This window comes from Neophocaena asiaeorientalis, unplaced genomic scaffold, assembly GCF_003031525.2.
Source record: "Neophocaena asiaeorientalis asiaeorientalis breed wild unplaced genomic scaffold, Neophocaena_asiaeorientalis_V1.1 scaffold91, whole genome shotgun sequence".
NCBI lineage: Eukaryota > Metazoa > Chordata > Mammalia > Artiodactyla > Phocoenidae > Neophocaena > Neophocaena asiaeorientalis.
This window is the reverse complement of record NW_020173198.1, coordinates 7,003,688-7,024,485: the sequence shown is the minus strand read 5'-3', so window position 1 is coordinate 7,024,485 and position 20,798 is coordinate 7,003,688. Positions and strand designations below refer to the sequence as shown.

Below are 20,798 nucleotides of genomic sequence, written 5' to 3'. Positions count from 1 at the left end.
TTCAACAGAGAGAGATTTCTTGAGGATTTTTAACTTTGTTTCCTTTATAATCATTTTATTGCTTATAGAAGTAATGTGTGCTCCTCGCAGAAGACAACTTTGAAAGTGCAGATACAATTGCTGTGAAGGTCTTGGTGTGTATTTCCGTATAAATACAGACGCGACTAAATAAACAGGGACTTTTCCTTACAATAACAGGATTTTGCTATATACGTTCTCTAATAACCAGTTCTTCCTCAGCAATCAAGAAATGGTGGGCTTCCCTGGTGGCGCAGTGGTTGAGAGTCCACCTGCCGATGCAGGGGACGCGGGTTCGTGCCCCGGTCGGGGAAGAGCCCACATGCCGCGGAGCGGCTGGGCCCATGAGCCATGGCCGCTGAGCCTGCGCATCTGGAGCCTGTGCTCCGCAGCGGGAGAGGCCACAGCAGTGAGAGGCCCGCGTACCGCAAAAAAAAAAAAAAAATAGAAAAAAGAAATGGTGCATATCTTTCCACATCAGTAAATGTGGATCTAGTCCATCATTTTTTTAGTGGCCTATGGCAGCCCGTTGTATAGGTATGCCACAGTTTCTTTAAGTATTTCCTTTTGTGGGATCCTTAGGAAGTTTCCAGGTTTTTGCTATTATATTCCGTGCTGGGTTCCATGGAAATTGCACGAAACCTCTAAATGCGTGTGGCCCAGAGTGGGGCAGCCACACAGTGGTGTGGCCTCTTTCCATCCCAGAGCGTGATGTGCATCTCCACTTCTTCCCACTTCTTTTACTTGTCCTTGGTTGTGGTTTAAGCCCTTTACTGTCGGTCAGGAGGGGTAAGTAGGGCTGACTTAGGGCTGTAGTTCTTAAATTCTACAGAAGTGATGATGGGGAAAACATATTTTATAACATCTGCTTACTGAATGTTACAGTTGATGTTTCAAGAAGGAAGCTTCGGGCTTCCTTGGTGGCGCAGGGGTTAAGAATCCACCTGCCAATGCAGGGGGCACAGGTTCGAGCCCTAGCCCGGGAAGATCCCACGTGCCGCGGAGCAACTAAGCCCGTGTGCCGCAACTACTGAGCCTGCGCTCTAGAGCCCGCATGCCACAGCTACTGAGCCTGTGTGCCACAACTACTGAAGCCCGCATGCCTAGAGCCCATGCTCCGCAATAAGAAGCCACTGTGATGAGAAGCCTGCGCACCGCAATGAAGAGTAGGCCCCGCTCACTGCAACCAGAGAAAGCCGGCGCACAGCAACGAAGACCCAACGCAGCCAAAAATAAAAATAAATAAATTAATTTTTAAAAAGAAGGAAGCTTCAAGGAGCTACTGGATGCTTCATGTAAGATCCAGAGGCTTTGATTGCTGTGATAGTAGTAATAAGAATAGTGATATAAAAACAGCAGCAGTAGCTGATAACATCATATGTGCCAAAGAGATTGCAAACACATTAGCCACACGTCTGGTCTCACTCCTGGCATATTTCAGGAAATTTACTATTATTATTAATTAATTCTTTAGTTTTATTTTATACTCTCAGGCTCTGAGGAACCAAAGCCATTCTGTTCTCTTCCCAGGATTATGTTTTCCTCTTTGTGAAACCCCCTGTTTTATGTAAGAATAATTAGTCCACTCACCTGAGTTTTAGGCGCTTTGAAGCTAGAGAATGTTAGAGCTGTGAGGGCCTTAAGGTCATCTAACCCAGTGATCTTTGTTTAATAGCGTTGACTTACACATGCAACGCCTGAAGACATTCTCATAGTAAAAAAAAGAATGTAGATGAAGATGAAGTCACCTTGAGCAGCCTCTTATCTTCTTCTGTTCCCAGAGATAACCATTGTGTCAGTTTCGAATAATCACTTTTCAGACCTTTTAAATTTATTTTTATCTTTAATTTTTATTGAAGTATAGCTGATTTACAACATTATATTAGTTTCAGGTGTAGAACATAGTGATTCAGTATTTTCAAGGATTATACTCCATTTAAAATCATTATAGGGGCTTCTCTGGTGGAGCAGTGGTTAGGAATCCTCCTGCAATGCAGGGGACACGGGTTAAAGCCCTGGTCTGGGAAGATCCCACATGCCGCGGAGTAACTAAGCCCAGGTGCCACAACTACTGAGCCTGCACTCTAGAGCCCGCGAGCCACAATAACTGAAGCCCGCACACCTAGAGCCCGTGCTCTGCAACAGGAGAAGCCACCGCAATGAGCAGCCCGCGCACCGCAACGAAGAGTAGCCCCCGCTCTCTGCAACTAGAGAAGGCCCACGCGCAGCAACAAAGACCCAACGCAGCCAAAAATAAATAAATAAATAAATTTATTTTTAAAATTAAGTCATTATAAATATTGGCTATATTCCCTGTGCTGTAAAATTTTCAGACCTTTTAAGATGTATTTATATATAAATGTACATTTATGCATATATCTACAGACACACATATCCTTAGAAATCTATGGTATTTTTTTCATATATATATTTATTGAAGTAGAGTTGATTGACAGTGCTGTGCCAATGTCTGCTGTACAGGAAAGTGACTCAGTTACACACATAGAGACATTCTTTTTATATTCTTTTCCATTATGGTTTATCCCGGGAGATTGGATATAGTTCCCTGTGCTATACAGTAGGACCTTGTTGTTTATCCATTCTACATGTAATAGTTTGCATCTACCAACCCCAATCTCCCGTTCCACCCATCTACCCCCCCATCCCCCTTGGCAACCACAGGTCTGATCTCTGTCTGTGAGTCTAAGAAATCTATAGTACTGATTTGTGGGTTTCCTCCACCAGTAAATGGTGTCATGCTGTTTGCTTTATTCAGCACCTTGCTTTTTACCCCCAGACAGTAGACCTTAGAGATTGCCCATATCAGCATCGTCATCTTTTTAACGGCTGCATGCAAGTATGCCAAGTGTACCTGATCATCCCCCTGTGGACTGGCAGGTTGTCTGTAATGCTTGCCTGTTACATAGCGTTACGAGCACCGACCATCTTTGGGCTGGCTTACCTGAGCACACCTGGGTAGGTGATCAGAATGGCTGGGTCAGAAGTCAGTGAAGAAGGTTCATAACCCCTGGCCGACCATCTGGCATAACCAGATGGCCCTCAAAGGTGGCAGTACCTGCTTCCACTCTCCTCACAGTGTCTGAGAGCACTCACTTCCCGGTCCTCCGTAACCACCTGTTTTTCCTAACCTGATGGATAAAACAGTACCAGTGATTTAAGTGTAGCTGAGGCTGTTCAACTGTCATGAGCACTGGGTGCTCGGTGAGCCACTGTTTCTAGTGGGAGCACGTCTACCCCACGGGTGGGGACAGGAAAGAAGTTGACCACCAGTAGTCAAAATATTCTTCATTGTCTTCTGTAAATAAGGAAATAGAGGTTCCCCAAGTTCGTCAGCAGTGGGCCGGAACCAGAGCTGAGGGAACTGAATCTTAGTACAGGACTTTTTTTTTTTTTTTTTTGCGGTACACGGGCCTCTCACTATTGTGGCCTCTCCCGTTGCGGAGCACAGGCTCCGGACGCGCAGGCTCAGCGGCCATGGTTCACGGGCCCAGCCGCTCCGCGGCATGTGGGATCTTCCCGGACCGGGGCACAAACCCGCGTACCTTGCATCGGCAGGCGGGCTCTCAACCACTGCGCCACCAGGGAAGCCCAGTACAGGGCTTTTTATATTGTGCTTACAGAGAAAGTCAGTTGCATTAAACCCACCTGTTGCCAATAAGGTATGGCTTGATTTTTTTTCTGGGTTTGTAAAAAAAAAAGGTAATTCTGAGCCTGTGAAATAACATACCCTCTAATTCTGAAATACTTTTTTCCTTGACTGTTTTTTTTGGTTGCTGCCATAGCATCCAGCCAGCAGGTAATTTCTGTCGATAATCCTCATTGAATGGGGGGCCCTGTCTTTGGTTGCTTAGGGCGTGTCTTAGTCACCGGTTGAGAGAGGTACATTGAGAAAGTCGTGTGTCTCAGGCAGAGAACAGGGCGCTTGTACAGACATGCTCAGAAGGGCGGCCTGCTGACTACTCAGAACTCAGCGGGCTCCTTGACAGGTGGGGGTCAGAAGGCCGTCCCTGCCATTCGCAGCAGCTGGAATACAAAAGGGGACTGTGGCACTTTTTTAAAGTACAGAAATCCAACAACTGCTTTAGTCGTAAACATGTCTGCTGCAGGGTTATGTGTAACAGGGAAAAGGCAGTGACAAGCTCAGAGTCTCGCTGTGGAGAACCACAGGTGAACAGTTAAGTCAATAATGATAAACCCATGCAGTGGATTGTTACACAGCTGTTACAGCTAACTTGTAAATTCATGATGTGATGTTTGTGTCAAAAAATTTGAGTGATTTGTTCTTTGCTTCTTGGAGTGTAACTTAGGAGAATCTTTTTGGAGGAGAACTCCAAATTTCTAAACTTTGTGATGCAGTGATTACACTTCCAAGAAGTATGTCCTACTGAGCTCTTGCACAGGTGGGCAGAGATTAGCTACGAGGATGGTCCCTTTAGCACTGTTTATACGAGGGATTATTAGAATCTAAATAACCATCAGCTGAGGTCTGAGAAACAGCTTAAGGTACATTTATACAATTGTGTATCCTGCAACCATGGAAGGGAAACGAGGTCGATCCAGCCTGTCTGTACGTATGACATGGAAAGGCTGGGTCCAGGATCCTGTGTTAAGTGGAGAAACGTAAGATGCAGGACACAATACCGTCCCAGTGCTCTTAAATTCATGTGTGTGTTAACAAATGCGTGGGAGGAAACCTGCAGAATATCTAAATCAACTGTCAGCTGAGGTTTTCAGAGGAGTAGAGGTTAGAAAGGACTGCTGCTTTCTAATTCAGAATTCTGTAGTACTTGTACTTTTTTGTAATAAGCAGATCAAACATTTGGAATCAGGGAAAAAAATCAAGATCACTAAATAAAGAACCAAGTCCCATTGACCCACTCCTGAAAGGCTGTAAGTTATATTTGCAGTGTGATTCCAATTTTATTTAAAAATGCACGTAAGGGATCTGGAAGATAGCTAGTCCAAAGCATTGATGATAGTTGCTCTGGTGGACGGCACGTGGCAGATTTGAATTTTCTTTGTCTTCTGTATTTTCCAAGTGTTTTCATTAAGCATGAATTACCTCCAAATAGGAAGCAAAAGATTACGGGCCTCATTTTTAGACTTTGCAGAGATTAGAAAGCCCCAGTAAGGGAGCCCTGGGCCGTGTGCGTGCATGTCTGTGTGTGCCTCATCTCCTCTGAGCAGGCTCCCAGTGATGGAGCCTAGGCCAGGGGCATGCGCTGGGAGCTGTCCTGTTTGGACCCAAGTCCGTGGAAGAGCACCTAAGAGCTGGTCCAGGAGGCTGAGGGATGCCATTGTGGGGTGGGGAGGTCTGGAATCTGCCAGGCCCAGACAGTGGCCAGCCCACGATCCAGACCCTCCCTGTGGCTCAGGCCTGTGGCCTGGAAGGGAGGTTTGGTCTCACTGATTGCTCTGTAGAGGCTGTCGGGCAAAGGTTCAAGCCCTACAGGAAAAGATGGAGAGGGTATTGCTACCCAGTGTGAGAGTCGGAGTGTTTGTTTGGAGGGGACAAGAAAGGAGTCCACCTTGGGATTATAAAAGCAGTAAAATGAGCTGCTTTTTTTTTTTTTTTAATATTTATTTATTTGGCTGTGCGGATCTTCGTTGCGGCACTCGGGATCTTTGTTGTGGCATGTGAAATCTTAGTTGTGGCATGTGGGATCTAGTTCCCTGACCAGGGATCGAACCTGGGCCTCCTGCACTGGGAGCGTGGAGTCTCAGCCACTGGACCACCAGGGAAGTCCCAAATGAGCTTCTTAAAACAAAAAACTGGGGTCGTACTATGATGCTGTTGGGAATCAGCATGTTCTGTCCACAACGTGCCTTGGTCATCTTTCCCAGCTAGTACCCTGGAAGCCCCGTTCTTAACAGGGCTTGAACGTCTGGGGACATGTTTTCGGGCAGCACAACAGTGGAAGGCACTGGGGCACCAAATGGGTGGAAGGCAGGGATGCTGAACCTGCAACGGGCAGAGCAGATCTGCACAAGGAATTGTCCTGCACCCCCAGGACCTTGGAACATCTCATGGGAATCTGTTCATAATTAACTGAGAACTTAGCACTTTGTTAATGTGAAGGCAACATATCTTTTGCATAGTTTGATATACTCTTGAGTTTAAGAAGGTTAAATTGTCTATGAATTTCATTTAGGGCAGTAAAATGGGGTGTATTTATGATTTATACAATATTTATGAAAAGGTGACATTGGGCCTGATAGAGTCCAGAATTCCCACCATAAGGCGGTTTAGCATTTTAAATGAATAGGATCAAAGTGTATTAACCACTCCCCACAGACGTTTGGGATGAATTCAGTTTTGCACAATCACAGTGATACCTCTTGTACACGTATGTTTGCACACTTACGTTTGTATTTCTAGAGGATACTTTCCTAGATGTAGAATTGCTGGGTCAAAATAAAGGAATACAGTTTTTCCGTTTTAGTACATTGCCAGATTGCCTTTAGAAGAGGTTTATACCCACTGACAGCACGTGAGAACACCTGTTTCCCCACATCCTGGTCAGACTCGTCATTACCAGCTGTTAAAATGTTTGCCAGTCTGAACAAGGCGGGATGGGGGAATATCATCTTATTTTCATTCTCAACTTTTTGATAACAAGTGAAGCAGTATGTGTTTTCTATACATATTATGTTTCTTCTTCAGTTTTGTAGTTAAGACAGGTCACTTCTGGCGGTGGGAAAGCTGGGCCCATGTGAGCTGTGCCCATGTGAGGTCTTTTGGGAACTATGTTCCTACAAGGATAATAGATGGGAGGGATTCTCTCTGACTGATGCTGTCTGCCTCCCCAGAGGTCGGAGACACTGGGAAATCACAGGGTGAGAGGAGCTGCCCTGCACTGTCCCAGAAGCCCCTGGTCTGGACCTAACACTCCCCTTTGCTTCTGCAGGAAGCTTGGAAGCATGCAATCGAGAAGGCCAAGCACATGCCTGACCCCTGGGCCGAGTTCCACCTGGAGGACGTTGCCACGGAATGCGCCACACGTCACAGGTCAGTACCTTGTCTATAGACACTATATGACCCCAGTCCACAAGGAGTCCTTGGGGTTTGGGTCCTCCTTCTGCTTAAAATCAGTGAGGCTTAAGCACCCTTGGAGATCAAGGAAAAGGGAATATAATAATATCAGCCAGTATTTGAGTATTTACGCATGCTTAAGGCATTGTGCATGATCTCATTTAATCCTTACAGTGTGTATTTAATCCTGTAAAGTGTGTATTCTACAGGCTAGGCTGAGCTATGCTGCAAGTACAAATACCCCAAGGACTTTATGCAACAAAGGTGCATTTCTTGCTCATACGAAGTTGGGTGAGAGTTGAGTAACTCTTCAGGGCATCTCAGGGATCCAGGCTACTTTTGTCTTGTGGCTCCATCATCTCAACACATGACCCCACAATTGCTATCAAAGGGAAAGAAAGCAGACCAGCCTTTCAGTGCCTTGGCCCCAGGAAGATTCACAAAACAGAGCTGGGAGGGTCTAGATTTCCTATTTGAAAAGGCAGAAGGAAGGAAGAGTGTTTTCAGGGGGTTTCAGGAAGAAAAATAAAAACAACAAAACGCTACCACCAACATAATAATAAGGAGGACTATGGTGATGATGACAAGGGTCCTTATTTACTGAATTTTCCATCTGCAAGGTACTGTTTACGCACTCTATATGTATTTACTCATTAAATAAAGTCTGGAGTAGTTGTGTCAAGCCTTTGGCGCTCCTTTGAGAATCTGATGAAGCCATCTCAGAAAGTTGCACACATATGTCTAATTTGACTCATAATTTTAGAAGACTCATGGATCTGCCCTGGGGCCTGTCTTGTGTCCTGTGACCTCTGTAGACCCCTCCAGCTCTGACTCATCCAGGTGAACCCTGTGAGTTCCCTCAGTTGCCCCAGTGGAGAGAGAGGTTTGAACGGGGTCACCCAGGTAGTTAATAAGATAACTTTCTGACTCAGATCAGTGTCTGTGAATTAGTCAGAACTCTTTTTCAAATGCAAGTGACAGAAACCCAGTTCGCAGTGGCTTAAGCATAGAAAGGAATGGTTGACTCATCTACGTGGGCTTCACGTATGGCTAGTCCCAGATGCTCCAAGGATGCTTTTGGCTCTGACCCCAGATAGACTGTCTTACATCAGTGGCACACATGGCTCCTAGGAGCCCCACATTTCATCTCACTCAGTGGGAAAGGATCTTTCTTTCTCGATTTTTTTAAAAACAAAAGTCCCACATTTGAATCTCATTGGCCTGGCCTTGGTTATAGGCAGGTTACTGAACCAGTCATTGTGCCAGGAGCTTTGCTCTCACTGGCCAGGTCTAGATCACATACCACAAGCAAGAAGGTGCTGGGGGATCAGCTTCACCCAGTCCGTATGTTCTGAAAATGGAGGATGGTGGTTTTCCAAAGGAAAATCGGGGTGCTGTTACCAGAAGAAAGGGGAGCAGTTGCTAGGCAGGCAGAAACAGTGGAGCCCTCTCCACCTTTCTGCAATGTGTTCCTGCTCCCACCTTGTGAGGAGATGGGTTAGAACCTAGTGTGCACCTTTCCCCATTTCAGAGGCTGACCTCCTAGTGGGCTCTGGGGTCTGTGCCGGCAGCTGAGGTCAGCATCGTCGGGGCCCCAGAAGGCCAGGTTGCGGACTCTGTTCCTTCCTGCCTATAAACGCAGCGTGGTGGCTGGTCGGTGACATCTGGCCTCCAGGCTGAGGACACTAGGCTACCAGGGAGGCCCTTGGAAAAGCAGGACTCACGTGCTGGGCTGGTTCTGGGTGTCCCTGAGCTCCTTGGGGGCCAGGGACCAGGGGCTGCGCCAAATTGTGTTTATTTCTTCACCATAGTAGCTGATTTCACCTGCCCTGGCTGCCAGCAGAGGGAGGTCAGGCACTGATGGCCAGAATGTCCAGAGATTTCTAAATTGGAGGCTTCCACCTCTATTGCTGGTTCTTAAAGAGCTCTGCTGCAAGCCAGCCCTTTACTGGGACAGATTTCCTGTTCACGTGGGTTGTACCCAGGCTGGTTAAGAGCAAGGTTCTGTTTGAAACCGACCTGGGTTTGAATCTTGGCTCTCAGGAAGGTTTTTTCACCTCTCTGAACCTTGGTTTCCCCATCTGGAAAGTGGGCACAATATTTGTACGGATCTCACAGGGCTGAGTGACGGTTGATGGAGGCTCGGCACACAGTGTATGCTCAGTGAACTTAGAGCAGCTCTGTCCTCTGTAAGGTTAGTGATTGTGAAGGACAGTTAAGACCCTTCCAGGGTTGCATGTCTCTGCCCTCCCCCAACTTCTGGGCGCCTCTCAGCTTTCAGTCTGTTTGGAAGTGAGGGAAGACTACTTCCTTTACCTTGGCCTCTACATAGTAGTAATAACGATGATTGCTGTTATTTATCATTGAGCACAGTACTGCCATGGGCTGGTGCCAGCAGGTGTGTGGCTCTGACAAGCCTTCCTCCCCACCCTGGGCCTGGGGTGGGTTAACCGCCAGGCCTCTGCTTGTTTTTCAGGCTCTGAAAAGGCTGTTCCCACGAGCTGGGAGGTTCTGGAGTCTGTCGCCCCTGAGGGAGGGCCAGGGAGGCATCTGCTAGAGCTAAGAACACCTCAGCCCTGGGGGAGGTTTAAGATTTTAGGGATTTACTGAGCCAAGGAGCTTCCTACCAGGCAAACCTGTTAAGGCCCAGCCAGGCCTAGGGGTAGATTTGCTCTGGGAAAGAGGATCCCTGGGAAAAGAGAGATGAAAATGTTCTGGAACCCTCTCCATCCCTCTCTGCCTTGGGTGTGTATCCAGCAGCCCCTTTCCTGGTTGGACTCAGAGGCAGGACCCTCCCCCCAGCCCTGCCTGCACCGGGACCTGGGCTGGGCCTCACACCGGCAAGACCGAGGATGCTGCCACCTCCCATCCTGGGACACGCCATTCATTATCTAGGCCAGTTATAACAAGGATATTTACTTATTCAACTGTTCATCCAACATGCGTTTATTAAGCCTCCCCTGTACCAGGTCCTGTTCACTGGCCTGCCTTTGTGGAGTTACAGTCCGGTGGGGGAGCCAGATAGGTAGGGAGCAAGCCCGCCCACTGCACAACTAAGCGCTGGGGGACATGGTGGAGAGGGAATAGCTGCCTTTGACGAAGGGGAAGGAGGCCAGTGTGGTGGGGACCTGGGAGGGAGGGGGAGTGTCCACAGACCCAACCCAGGAGGTCAGCTGGGCCTGTGGGTAGAGAGCAGATTTGATCCCGAGGGCATTGGGCAGCCCAGAAAAGTCTTCTGCCTTCAGCTAGTGAGTGACAGGATCAGGTAATGGACGCTGCACCCTGGGGTGGGTTCTGGTCTCTGCAGGTACAACGCTGTCACCGGGGAGTGGCTGGAGGATGAAGTTCTGATCAAGATGGCGTCTCAGGTGAGCAGAGCCTCGAGCCCAGTGTAATCAGGGATTGCTTCCTCTCCTCCACACCCACTTTATTTTATTTTTTTAACTTTGGGGGATTCTTTATAGTACTGTGTATTTATTTCATTTTTTACAACAGCTTTATTGAGATATAATTCACACACCATACCCCATACCCATTTAAAGTGTACAGTTCAGTGGTCTTTAGTATACTCAGAGTTATGCGACCATCACCACGATCAGTCCCAGAACATTTTCACCATCTCTAGAAGAAACCCCGCACCTACCCATTAGCAGTCAGTCTCCAATTCCCTTATCTGCCCCAGCTATGGGCAACCACTAATTTATCTTCTGTCTCTGTATATTTACCTATTCTGGGCATTTCATGTATTAATCATATATATCAAAAGATTCTTCTTGACACTCTTGTTGAAAATCAGTGAACCGTGAATGTGTATATCCGTTTGCAAAACTTGCAGGTCACCACCTATTTACTTTTCATCTAACAAGGTGAACTCAGTGGGTTGCTAGAAAAAGGAATCAACTAGAAAGTAGAGAACTTCCTGCATAGTAAGGGGCAGGATCGATCTGTGAAACATTTTGTAGTGTATCACACACTCAGAAAAGTGTGTAGCTTGATGAGTTTCACCAAGTGAACATGTGTATAACTAGCACCCAGATCAAGACACAGAATATCACCGGCACCCCCAGAAGCCCCTCTCAGCCCCACTTACTCCTCCTTTACCCCCAAGGGTAAGCACTACCCTGAATTCTATCACCTGAGGTTGGTTTTGCCTCTTTTTGTACTCCGTATAAATGGAACCATACCGTATATGTATAGCTCAACATTTTGTCCATGAGGTTTTGTACATGTTTTTGCTAGAACTGTCATTTGTTCATTCTCATGGCTGTATAATATTTTGTCAAGCAAATAGACCTGATTGATCGATCCATTATACTGTCGATGGACATTTGGGTGGTGTTACAGACAGGGCTACAAAAAACATCCTTTGACATATACTGTCTCTACCCCCACCCCGTCACCCCCATAATATCTTCACCCCCTGAGGAGTCTTCTGCTCAGCTAGGGTGGGGAATAGAGTGGTCTCATCAGTCCTGCAGCCTCCAGGCTGGAAGTTCTATGAGGCCTTGGTGCTGCAGTAAAGGAAGGAGGGCCCAGGGATTTTAGGGTTGAGTTGAGGTCCAGGGCATTGATTTGGTGGGTGATGTCCAAGGGGAAAATCTCCTCCTGGCTCAGGGTAGCCTCTGGGTGGGGTGTGGGGACTGATAACCCGCTGTGTGATGTCTTTCAGCCCTTCGGCCGGGGAGCAATGAGGGAGTGCTTCAGGACGTAAGTGACTCAGCCTGCCTCTCGGGGCCCTGCTCAGACTCCCTCAGGCTCCTGAGAGCAGGGGCACTGTGACATTTCCAGTCAAGAAATGGAGACAGTGGCTTCTCTTCTTGTAGCCCAAACTCCTCTCCATCTGGTCTCCGTTGGACCACACGTTGGGACCGGCTGTGGGGATGGGCTGGAGGAGAACAGGAAGTATGTCCCTTAAGCCCCCTTCGCAGCTCTTTGAAGGATGCTGTGGGGTGGGGAAGCCCCTCCCACCTCTTGCATTTTGTTCCTGGCTCTAGCCGGCTGGGTCAGGCAGGGTCTTCCCGTCCTGGGGACTAGGGCTGGGATCCAGAACACCCAGGCGGGCCCCCTGATGCCTCTCCCCTCAGGAAGAAGCTTTCCAACTTCCTGCACGCTCAGCAGTGGAAGGGGGCCTCCAACTATGTGGCAAAGCGCTACATCGAGGCCGCGGACAGGGACGTGTACTTTGAGGATGTGCGTCTACAGATGGAAGCCAAGCTCTGGGGAGAGGAGTATAATCGGCACAAGCCCCCTAAGCAGGTGTGTGGCACCCCTATCTGCCGCCCTCCAACACCAGGACGTATCTGGAGATGAGGACGATGGAGGTGCCTGTCACAGGCTTCCTTTTTCACCATCTCAGCAGCAGCTAATAACAACCATCATGTATTGAGCCTGATATGTCAAGTACTCTACATGCTAAGAGTTATTTATTTCTGAAAACAGAGGTCTGAGGTTGTTTGAGATTGGAATGTTTTTATTCCATTTACAGATGGGATCTATTAGTCAGGATTTCTGCTTGCAAATGACAGAAACCCACTCAAACGGGCTTAATCCAAAAAGGGAATTTATTGCCTCCTATAACTGAGAAATAGTGCTGGCTACAGGTGTGGCTAGATCCAGGACCAAACTGAAGTTGTTGGGAATCTTCCTCCAGCTCTAGTCCCAGTGTTCTGTGTTGGCATCACTGTCAGGCGGCTTTTCAACTTGTAGTGACGTTAGTCCCAGTAGCTGCAGGCTCCCTTTCCGTTTCTCCACAACCTTGATGGAATGACATGTTTTCCCGCAAGTTTCAATGAGTCTCAAAACTGGGTTTCTTTTTCTTTTTTTCTTTTTCTTTCTTTGGCCATACCGCACGGCATGTGGGGTCTTAGTTCCCCAACCAGGGTTCAAACCCGTGTTCCCTTTGTTGGAAGCATGGAGTCTTAACCACTGGACTGTCAGGGAAGTCCCATGGGTTTCATTGACTTGATGAGGTCAGGTGCCTATCACTGAGCCAATCACGATGGCCAGGGTGTGGGGATATGCAGATTAGGCAGGCCTGAGCCTTGTACCCACCAGCAATATGGGTTCTTCCACCCAGACTAGGTGGACTGAGATTGGTGGCTCCCAAGGAAAAGCAGGAGAGGGCGTGGGGAATGGATTCCTTCCTTATCTGCCCCTGGGGAACCTAGGGCACAAAGGGGTTAAGTGTCTTGCCCAAATGGGCAGGGATGGAGCCAGGGCTCAAATCCAGGCTTTCCAAGCCCCTGCTCTTGGCTTCTTCACTTGAGCCCCCAGGGTAGTGGTGACCTGAAGCCAAGCAGAACTTCCTGTTGCCTGCAGGCATTTGAGGAAATAGCACCCCGGGCCTCTGCCCTGCTTAAATTCACAGCTCAGCTCTCCTACTGTTTGTGCACCTGCTAGCTATAAGGTACCATCTTCTGAGTGCCTAGGAGAGCCACACTTCCAGGTAGCCAGCAGAATTTATTGAGTGCCTACTGTTTGCAGAGCCCTTGATTAAGTGTCCTTGGTGTGGATGCAAAAAGCCACACTCCCACCTTTGGGGATTGTGTCCTCTTTAGTAATTCAGTACACTCAGGCCTGGCCACTTTTTCCTTCCTCCCTAAGCTTGTTTCTGCCTCAGGACCTTTGCACTGACTGTTCCTGCAAGGCTGCATCACTGCATCTCCTCAATCCTGCTCACGGTTCAGGTCTCAGCTCATGTCATCTCCTCAGCTAGGCTGTGCTAGACCATCCTATATGAAGTAACCCACCGCTGCACCCTCTGTCATGTCACTTTGTTTTGGTTTATTTTTTTTTCAGAGCAGTTGGCACCGTCTGAAAGGGTCTTATTCATGTAGTTAATATTTCAGTTGCTTCTCTCCCCCGAGGGCAGGGATTTTATCTGTCTTGTTCAACTCTGTCCGAGTGCCTAGGTGCTCGGTGAATAATAACATGGTTGGATTGATGAAGGGAGAGGAAAATGTGGTTGTCTGAGGAGGACCTGGCTGTCCCCTTGAGGATGTATCCTTGCCACTGACCCTCACCCAGTTGCCTTCTGCTCAAGCAGGTGGCCCTGCAGCAGGCTTCCTGGTAGAAATGGAGCCAACTTTTGGAACAGGAACCCTCTGGGAACCAGCCGCTCCTTCCCCCCTGTCTGGTTCTCAAAACTGAGGCCACATTTGGGGCGGTTCTCAGCTCTCAGCTCTGGGCCCCTTTGGCCTCTGCAGTTGTTATCTGCCTGTCTGGTGACTCAGCCAAGCAGTTTCCTGGGTGGTCATTTCCTTGGGAAACCCAGGCCTGGCTCCTGTTGTGGGTGGCGTCAAGGGAACAGGCTGCCGTGGGTATGATCTTGTGTAATAGATAACGAGTTAGAGTTTCAGGTTTTCCCTGCTCTGCTTTACAAACATACTCAGTACTTACATGTTTTCTTCTGAGTACAAAGTTAAACATATACTTGGTGCAAAATTTAGCAAGGAATGTCTGAATTCCCTGTAAGTCCCCTTTGCAGGGAAAGAACCACTCTTACGGTTTGGTATGTATCACTCTAGAATTGTGTCTGCTGATGATAATGGCATCGGCAAACGTTGACTGCCTCTTCCGTGTGCCAACAGATTTCATCCTCTTACCTGTTCCACAGGTGAGGAGACTCAGGTACAGATTGGTGAAATAACTTGCGCAAATTCACTGTGTTAGCATAAGGCACAGGTTGAGTTGCTTAACGGACAGACCCACAGTTGTGTGCTAACTCGAAATGGTTTCCTTTTGTCTCATCTAACAATCCCGCTTTGGTGGGGTCTCAGGGTGGGCTGGTGCTTTGCCTCCTCAAGTCATCCAGAGGCCTGGTTCCTTCTGTCTTGTTGCTCTGCCACCTGCCGGGAGTTGCCCTGGACTACATGGTCAGATCTGGCTCACTGGCAGATGTCCACCTTACAGCCTCAGGAAGGCCAGAGAAGGAGAGGGCAGGCTGGAGTTGCATCCTCACTGCTGCTTGCTTCCTATTGGCCAGGCTTAGTCACATGGCCACACTTAGCATCCAAGGGAAGCCAAGCGATGCCATCCCTACCGAATGGCTGTGCATCCTGTTAAAGCTCAGGGGTGGAGGGTTGTCTTAGTCCATTTGGGCTGCTGTAACAAAACACCATAGAATGGGTAACTCAAAAACCACAGAAATTTGTTAAGTCCAAGATCAAGGTGCCAGCGTGGTCACGTTCTGGTGAGGGCCCTCTTCCTCGTTCATAGCTGGAATCTTCTTGCTGCGTCCTCACATGGTGGACAGAGTGAGGGAGCTCTATGGGGTCTCTCTCTCTCTCTCTCTTTTTTTTTTTGCGGTACGCGGGCCTCTCACTGTTGTGGCCTCTCCCGCTGTGGAGCACAGGCTCCGGACACGCAGGCTCAGCGGCCATGGCTCACGGGCCCAGCTGCTCCGCGGCATGTGGGATCTTCCCGGACCGGGGCACGAACCCGTGTCCCCTGCATCGGCAGGCGGACTCTCAAACACTGCGCCACCAGGGAAGCCCTATGGGGTCTCTTTTATAAGGGCACTAATCGCATTCATGAGGGCTTCTCTCTCATGACTGTATCACCTCCCAAAGGCCCCACCTCCTAATACCATCACCTTTGAGGGTTGAGATTTCAACCTATGAAATTTGGGGAGATACATTGAGGCCGTAGCAGGGGTTTTCATTCTCAAAGGAAAAGGGGAATGGATTCTGGGGACATTCAGCAGTTTCAGCCTTTCTGCTCCAGCCTCTTATCAGAGGAGGGTTCCGCTGGGCCCTCCCTCTGACCCCCCCTCCCACCTTTCCGCCAGGTGGACATCATGCAGATGTGCATCATAGAGCTGAAGGAAAGGCTGGGCCGGCCTCTCTTCCACCTAGAGCACTACATCGAGGGCAAGTACATCAAGTACAACTCCAACTCAGGCTTCGTCCGCGATGACAACATGCGCCTGACACCGCAGGTGAGGCCCCTGCAGACGCCCGTGCCCCGTCTCAGCAGACCTCGGGTCCCTCCGAATTAGGCAGGGCTCCTTCCTTTGTCTTTGCCTCTGTACAACTCCTCCCTGCATAAAGGCCCCCGACATGGGCAGAGGTGGGGTGTTGAAACCTCTCAGAGCAGTGCCTGCCGGTGTTTGTGCAGCCCACAGCCTGGTCTCTTGTGGTCACCTTTTCTTTCATGTCACCCCACAGGCCTTCAGCCACTTCACTTTTGAGCGTTCCGGCCACCAGCTGATTGTGGTGGACGTCCAGGGTGTGGGTGACCTCTACACCGACCCACAGATCCACACCGAGAGGGGCACTGACTTTGGAGATGGCAACCTAGGTAGGCAGGGAAAGCCAGCATGTCCACGGAGACCACACTCCCCACAAAATCTCCGGGCTCTTTGTTCACCCAAGAAAGCAGGCCGAGGTGATATATGGGGCGCCCCAAGATTGTGGAGGTGGGAGCCTGGGACCTCTGGCTCCTGCCAGTTTAGCATGTTTTACACCTGCCCCTGCCGCATTTAGGGCGCTCAGTACCGTCCTGCCCCTACCCCAAAGCAGAGCAGTGCTCCAGAACCCCTGCTCTGTTGTGTCCGCAGGTGTCCGCGGGATGGCTCTCTTCTTCCACTCTCATGCCTGCAACCGGATTTGCAAGAGCATGGGCCTCGCTCCTTTCGACCTCTCCCCAAGAGAGAGGGACGCGGTGACTCAGAACATCAAGCTACTGGTGGGTACCCAGCGTGAACCTGCTCGGACTGGCGGGGCCCTTCTGCCAGGACCCGCAAACTGTGTTTTCTGTGTGCTGGTGGCTCAGGCCTTGCAATGCTTAATTCAAGAGTACTGGGGCTGGAAGACTCTTAGTCCTGTCTGTGTCCCTCGTCCCTCTTGAACCAATGCACACAGCCCTCCTGAATATCCCCACTAATAGAGGAACTGGGGTCTGCTTGATATAGGCCCATTTTTGCCCAGAGTGAGGGGACCAGGTATGTACAGATAGTGAGTGGGGTGTGTGGAATGTGGTTCGTGTGATGTGTTGACAAATGGCTGGACTAGACTTGGACCTGGCTCACTGAGTACCTTGCCGTGTCCAGGATGTGCCCCCATCCCCACCCCCACTGCATGGACCAGATATAAGACAATATTGTCAAAGAGCAGCTTGGGATTCTGGAATGTATCCCCCAGCTCAGGGCTGTAAAGCGTGGGCAGCGCTTCTGGGAATGCTGGCCCTCTGAGCTCCTGTTCCGGATGCCCCTTCTTAGAGGCCTTTGGGTTAAGCCCCCACTGATTCATTTTAGGTTTTCTGCCAGTCCCTTAATAGGCACAGGTGGGTGCTGTGGCTGAAAGGGCCTCAGGTTTTGAGGGAACAATAGGCAACAGGAAGAGCCCCACTTTCCCAGAGGGTGCCTGTGTGACGTGCATGTCCCTGTTAATTCTCCAGCAATCAGCGCAGACCATCTTGAGGGGGACAGAGGAAAAGTGCGGGAGCCCCCGGGTGAGGACCCTCTCGGGGAGCCGGCCCCCCCTGCTCCTTCGCCTCTCAGAGAACTCTGGAGATGAGAACATGAGTGACATAACCTTTGACTCTCTCCCATCCTCGCCATCTTCTGCCACGCCGCACAGCCAGAAACTGGACCACCTTCGTGAGTGATGGTTTGGCCCCTGGGCATTGTGATTGGAGGGGACGAGCACAGGTAAAACAGGGCTAAACTGGCTTTCACGTATGTTAGAAAATCAGACATGCCAACCAAAAAGATTGAGGGCCCAGATGGTTTTACGGGTGAGTTCTTTTTAATTAACTTTTAAGATGCAGTCATCCAAATGCTGTAAAAACAGTCTTTGTTGTAGAAAACAAGGTAACATTTTTCAGAGTGTTTTATGAAATTAGCGAAAACTTTTATACCAAAATTTGACAAAACACTGAAAAAGAAAACCATATCCCAACCTCAGGTATAAATATACAATCAAATCCAAATAGGGTTTTTGCAGGAATCTGAAAGTTGCTCAGTGTTCAGAAACCAATTAACATCATATGAACAGGTCAAAGGAGAAAAATGGGCATCATTATTTCCAAAGTTGAAGTGACAGAGTTTGCTCGTGATACGGACGCGGGGTCTGCAGGAAAGAGGGAAGGCAAGGCTGACTCCACGGTTTTGATCTGAAGAACTGGCAGGATGATGGGGCCATTTATTCAGCTGGAGGAGGCCCCAGGGAAGCAGGAGAGGAGGATTTTAATGTCAGATATTAAAGAAGCCTGTAAATCACCACTGAAAGGCCTGGGGAATAGTCTAAAGAGTTGACAAACCTTTTCTTAAAAGGCCAGAGAGTGATAAATATTTTAGACTTTGTAGGCCATGTGGTCTCTGCACTTGCGGCATAAACGCAGCCACTGACAATACTTAAAACAAATAGATGCGGCTGTGTTCCAGTAAAACTCTATGGACACTGAATTTTAAATTTCATGTAGTTTTCACATATCACAAAATACTATTCTCCTTTTGACTTTTTTCAACCATTTAAAAATGTAAAAAGCATTCTTCAAAACCATATGAGAATAGGAGGCAAGCCAGATTTGGCTAGTGGCAGCTTAGGACAGGAGATAAAGACTGGGATGGTTGGTTTTTAAGCCATCTAAGGCTTCTCCCATTTGTAGCTACTCATTGGGCCCCAGATATACAGATGGCTTTCCTGCCTTCACAACTGCACCTCACTGAGGTTTGACCATAGGTCAAGCACATGGTGCTTATCGATACATGACACAATGGTATTTACATTATGACAACCCCAAGGAGGCACACCTGTTAAGCTGCTCGCTTAGGACCCCACAGCTGGCGAGTAGAGACTCTGGGTAAGTTCTCGAGGAAGAATTGTGTCCCCCCAGGTGCTGGCAACATACATTCTTCACCCGTTTTTGTACTTTATAAATTTAAAATAAAAAAAGGCTTGGTGGCGGCTGTAGGCTGTAGGTGGGTCTTGTGAACTGTTCCAGCGATGGAGCCGGTGCCTTCCTCCATTTTCTCCCTGCTCAGATTGGCCTGTGTTCAGCGACCTCGATAACTTGGCACCCCGAGACCACGACCCTCTGGACAACCACCGGGTGAGTAGAGGGGGTGGAGGACCAGGGTGGGGAGGAGGGGCCTCCCTCCCCCGGGAACTGAGGATGAGACCTCAGATTCAGAGGTGGGTAACGCAGGTCTGCTCCGGACACTGGCAGCAGGATACAGGCGCACAGGGGGGAGGGAATCCCAGCCTCCTGCCCAGGGCAGCATTTTGCCTGGGAAGAGCTGGGTCTATTCCAGTTCCTGGAGGTGGTTAAAGCAGAGAGAATCCGAGTCAGCAATAATGCAACCTTCTGGTACATGCTGGGCTTGGCCCTGGGTTGGGTTTGGCCGCACAACGTGTGGCCGAGCTATCTTGGGGGACAGGGGGCTACGTTGGGTCTCCGATGTGTAACTTATAGCAGAGGTAGCTGTGATGCTCACAGCTTGGAGAAGCAGAACAGGTTTCCTGCAGCCTCTGTGTGACTAGCAGTAAGAAGCTGTAGATGACATCTTTGCATTCAGACAAACATAGATTATGGTGTCAAATTAAAAATTCATTAGAATGTTTTAAACAGACTTCACAGACGCGTCACACTTGCACAGGCCACAGCATCTTAAGCGGCACTGTCGGCTCCAAAGGTTCAACTTGGCTCCTGACGGCTTTGCAGAGTTCTTGAGTGGGAACAAAAAATAGGAGTAGCTGACACATATGGGATCATCACTACGGGCAGACACTGCTCTAAGAGCTTGGTAGATAATTTTCATCTAATCCTCACAACAACTTATGAGATAAGTAGATAATAGTTTCTATTCCTTTTAGAATAGGTTTTATGTTTTACTCTAGAGCTAGGATGAATTTTAGAATTTCAGCGTAGGTTGAAAAGGAAAAGATTCAGGAAATTACAGGGTCAAAAGTCTCCCTCCCACCTGTCCCCTCAGCCACCTGCTTACCCCCAGCATTAGCAGCTGCTTAGACAGTGCCCTCATTATCCCTGATTTAGAGACGGGGAAACCGAGGCACAGAAAGGTAAGCCACTTGCTCATGGTCACTCCGTGATGGAGCCAGCGTTCAAACCCAGGCCATCTGGCCTCGAACCCACCCTCTGTACTGCTGCGCTTTGCTTCTATTCTCCACTGTTTCTCAGGACACTGAGGTTTGGAGAGGTTAGCTGCCTTGCCCAGGGTCTGACCTGGAGACTGCAGAGCTAGGGTTTCAGTGAAGCTCTCTGTTGCCCGGCTTGGGAGTGGTTCCCAAGGGTGGGACATGGGGCCCAAGGTCATGCAGAGAGTGGGTGCGAGGAGGGGGCTGCCCGGAGCTTTTAGGTATAGCCTGTGATCCAGTTTCAAAAAAAAAGCCTTTCACTCAGCACACTGAACACTTCAGTTTGGTTGTCTGTAAGTTACACCTCAATTTAAAAAATTGAAATAGTTAAAAAAAAAAGAACAGCTATTTAATGGCTCACACAGAACAAAGACCTGGAGGAGGGCAGTAGGAAGCCTGTGGTGCTTCTCGAAACCAGGGCAGGGGCCTTTTTAAAGTAACGCATCTCCCTTGGGTGGAGTGGATCCTGGCCAGACCAGAGGCCAAGGATTCCATTGTGTATGTTCCATGGCACCCATCTGTCTAGGAGACTGATCCAGGTTTTACATTTATGGTAGTGATACCAAGCTTCTTTTAAAAATATATTGACTTAATGTCTTCCCTGGTGGCGCAGTGGTTGAGAGTCC

General features: G+C 48.9%; 1 protein-coding gene across 2 annotated transcripts in view; it reads left to right on the top strand.

Moving 5' to 3' along the window:
* The window catches only part of EEF2K (eukaryotic elongation factor 2 kinase), a 64,073-nt gene that overhangs the window by 22,466 nt on the left and 20,809 nt on the right, over positions 1-20,798 (top strand). The window contains exons 3-12 of one of the 2 annotated variants that reach the window (XM_024744173.1): positions 3,111-3,138; positions 6,948-7,048; positions 10,380-10,440; positions 11,742-11,779; positions 12,157-12,328; positions 15,861-16,010; positions 16,240-16,372; positions 16,632-16,759; positions 17,471-17,672; positions 19,059-19,126. In XM_024744173.1, the coding sequence (XP_024599941.1) occupies positions 3,111-3,138; positions 6,948-7,048; positions 10,380-10,440; positions 11,742-11,779; positions 12,157-12,328; positions 15,861-16,010; positions 16,240-16,372; positions 16,632-16,759; positions 17,471-17,672; positions 19,059-19,126 (1,081 nt within the window). The other variant, XM_024744172.1, reaches the window with a different exon arrangement.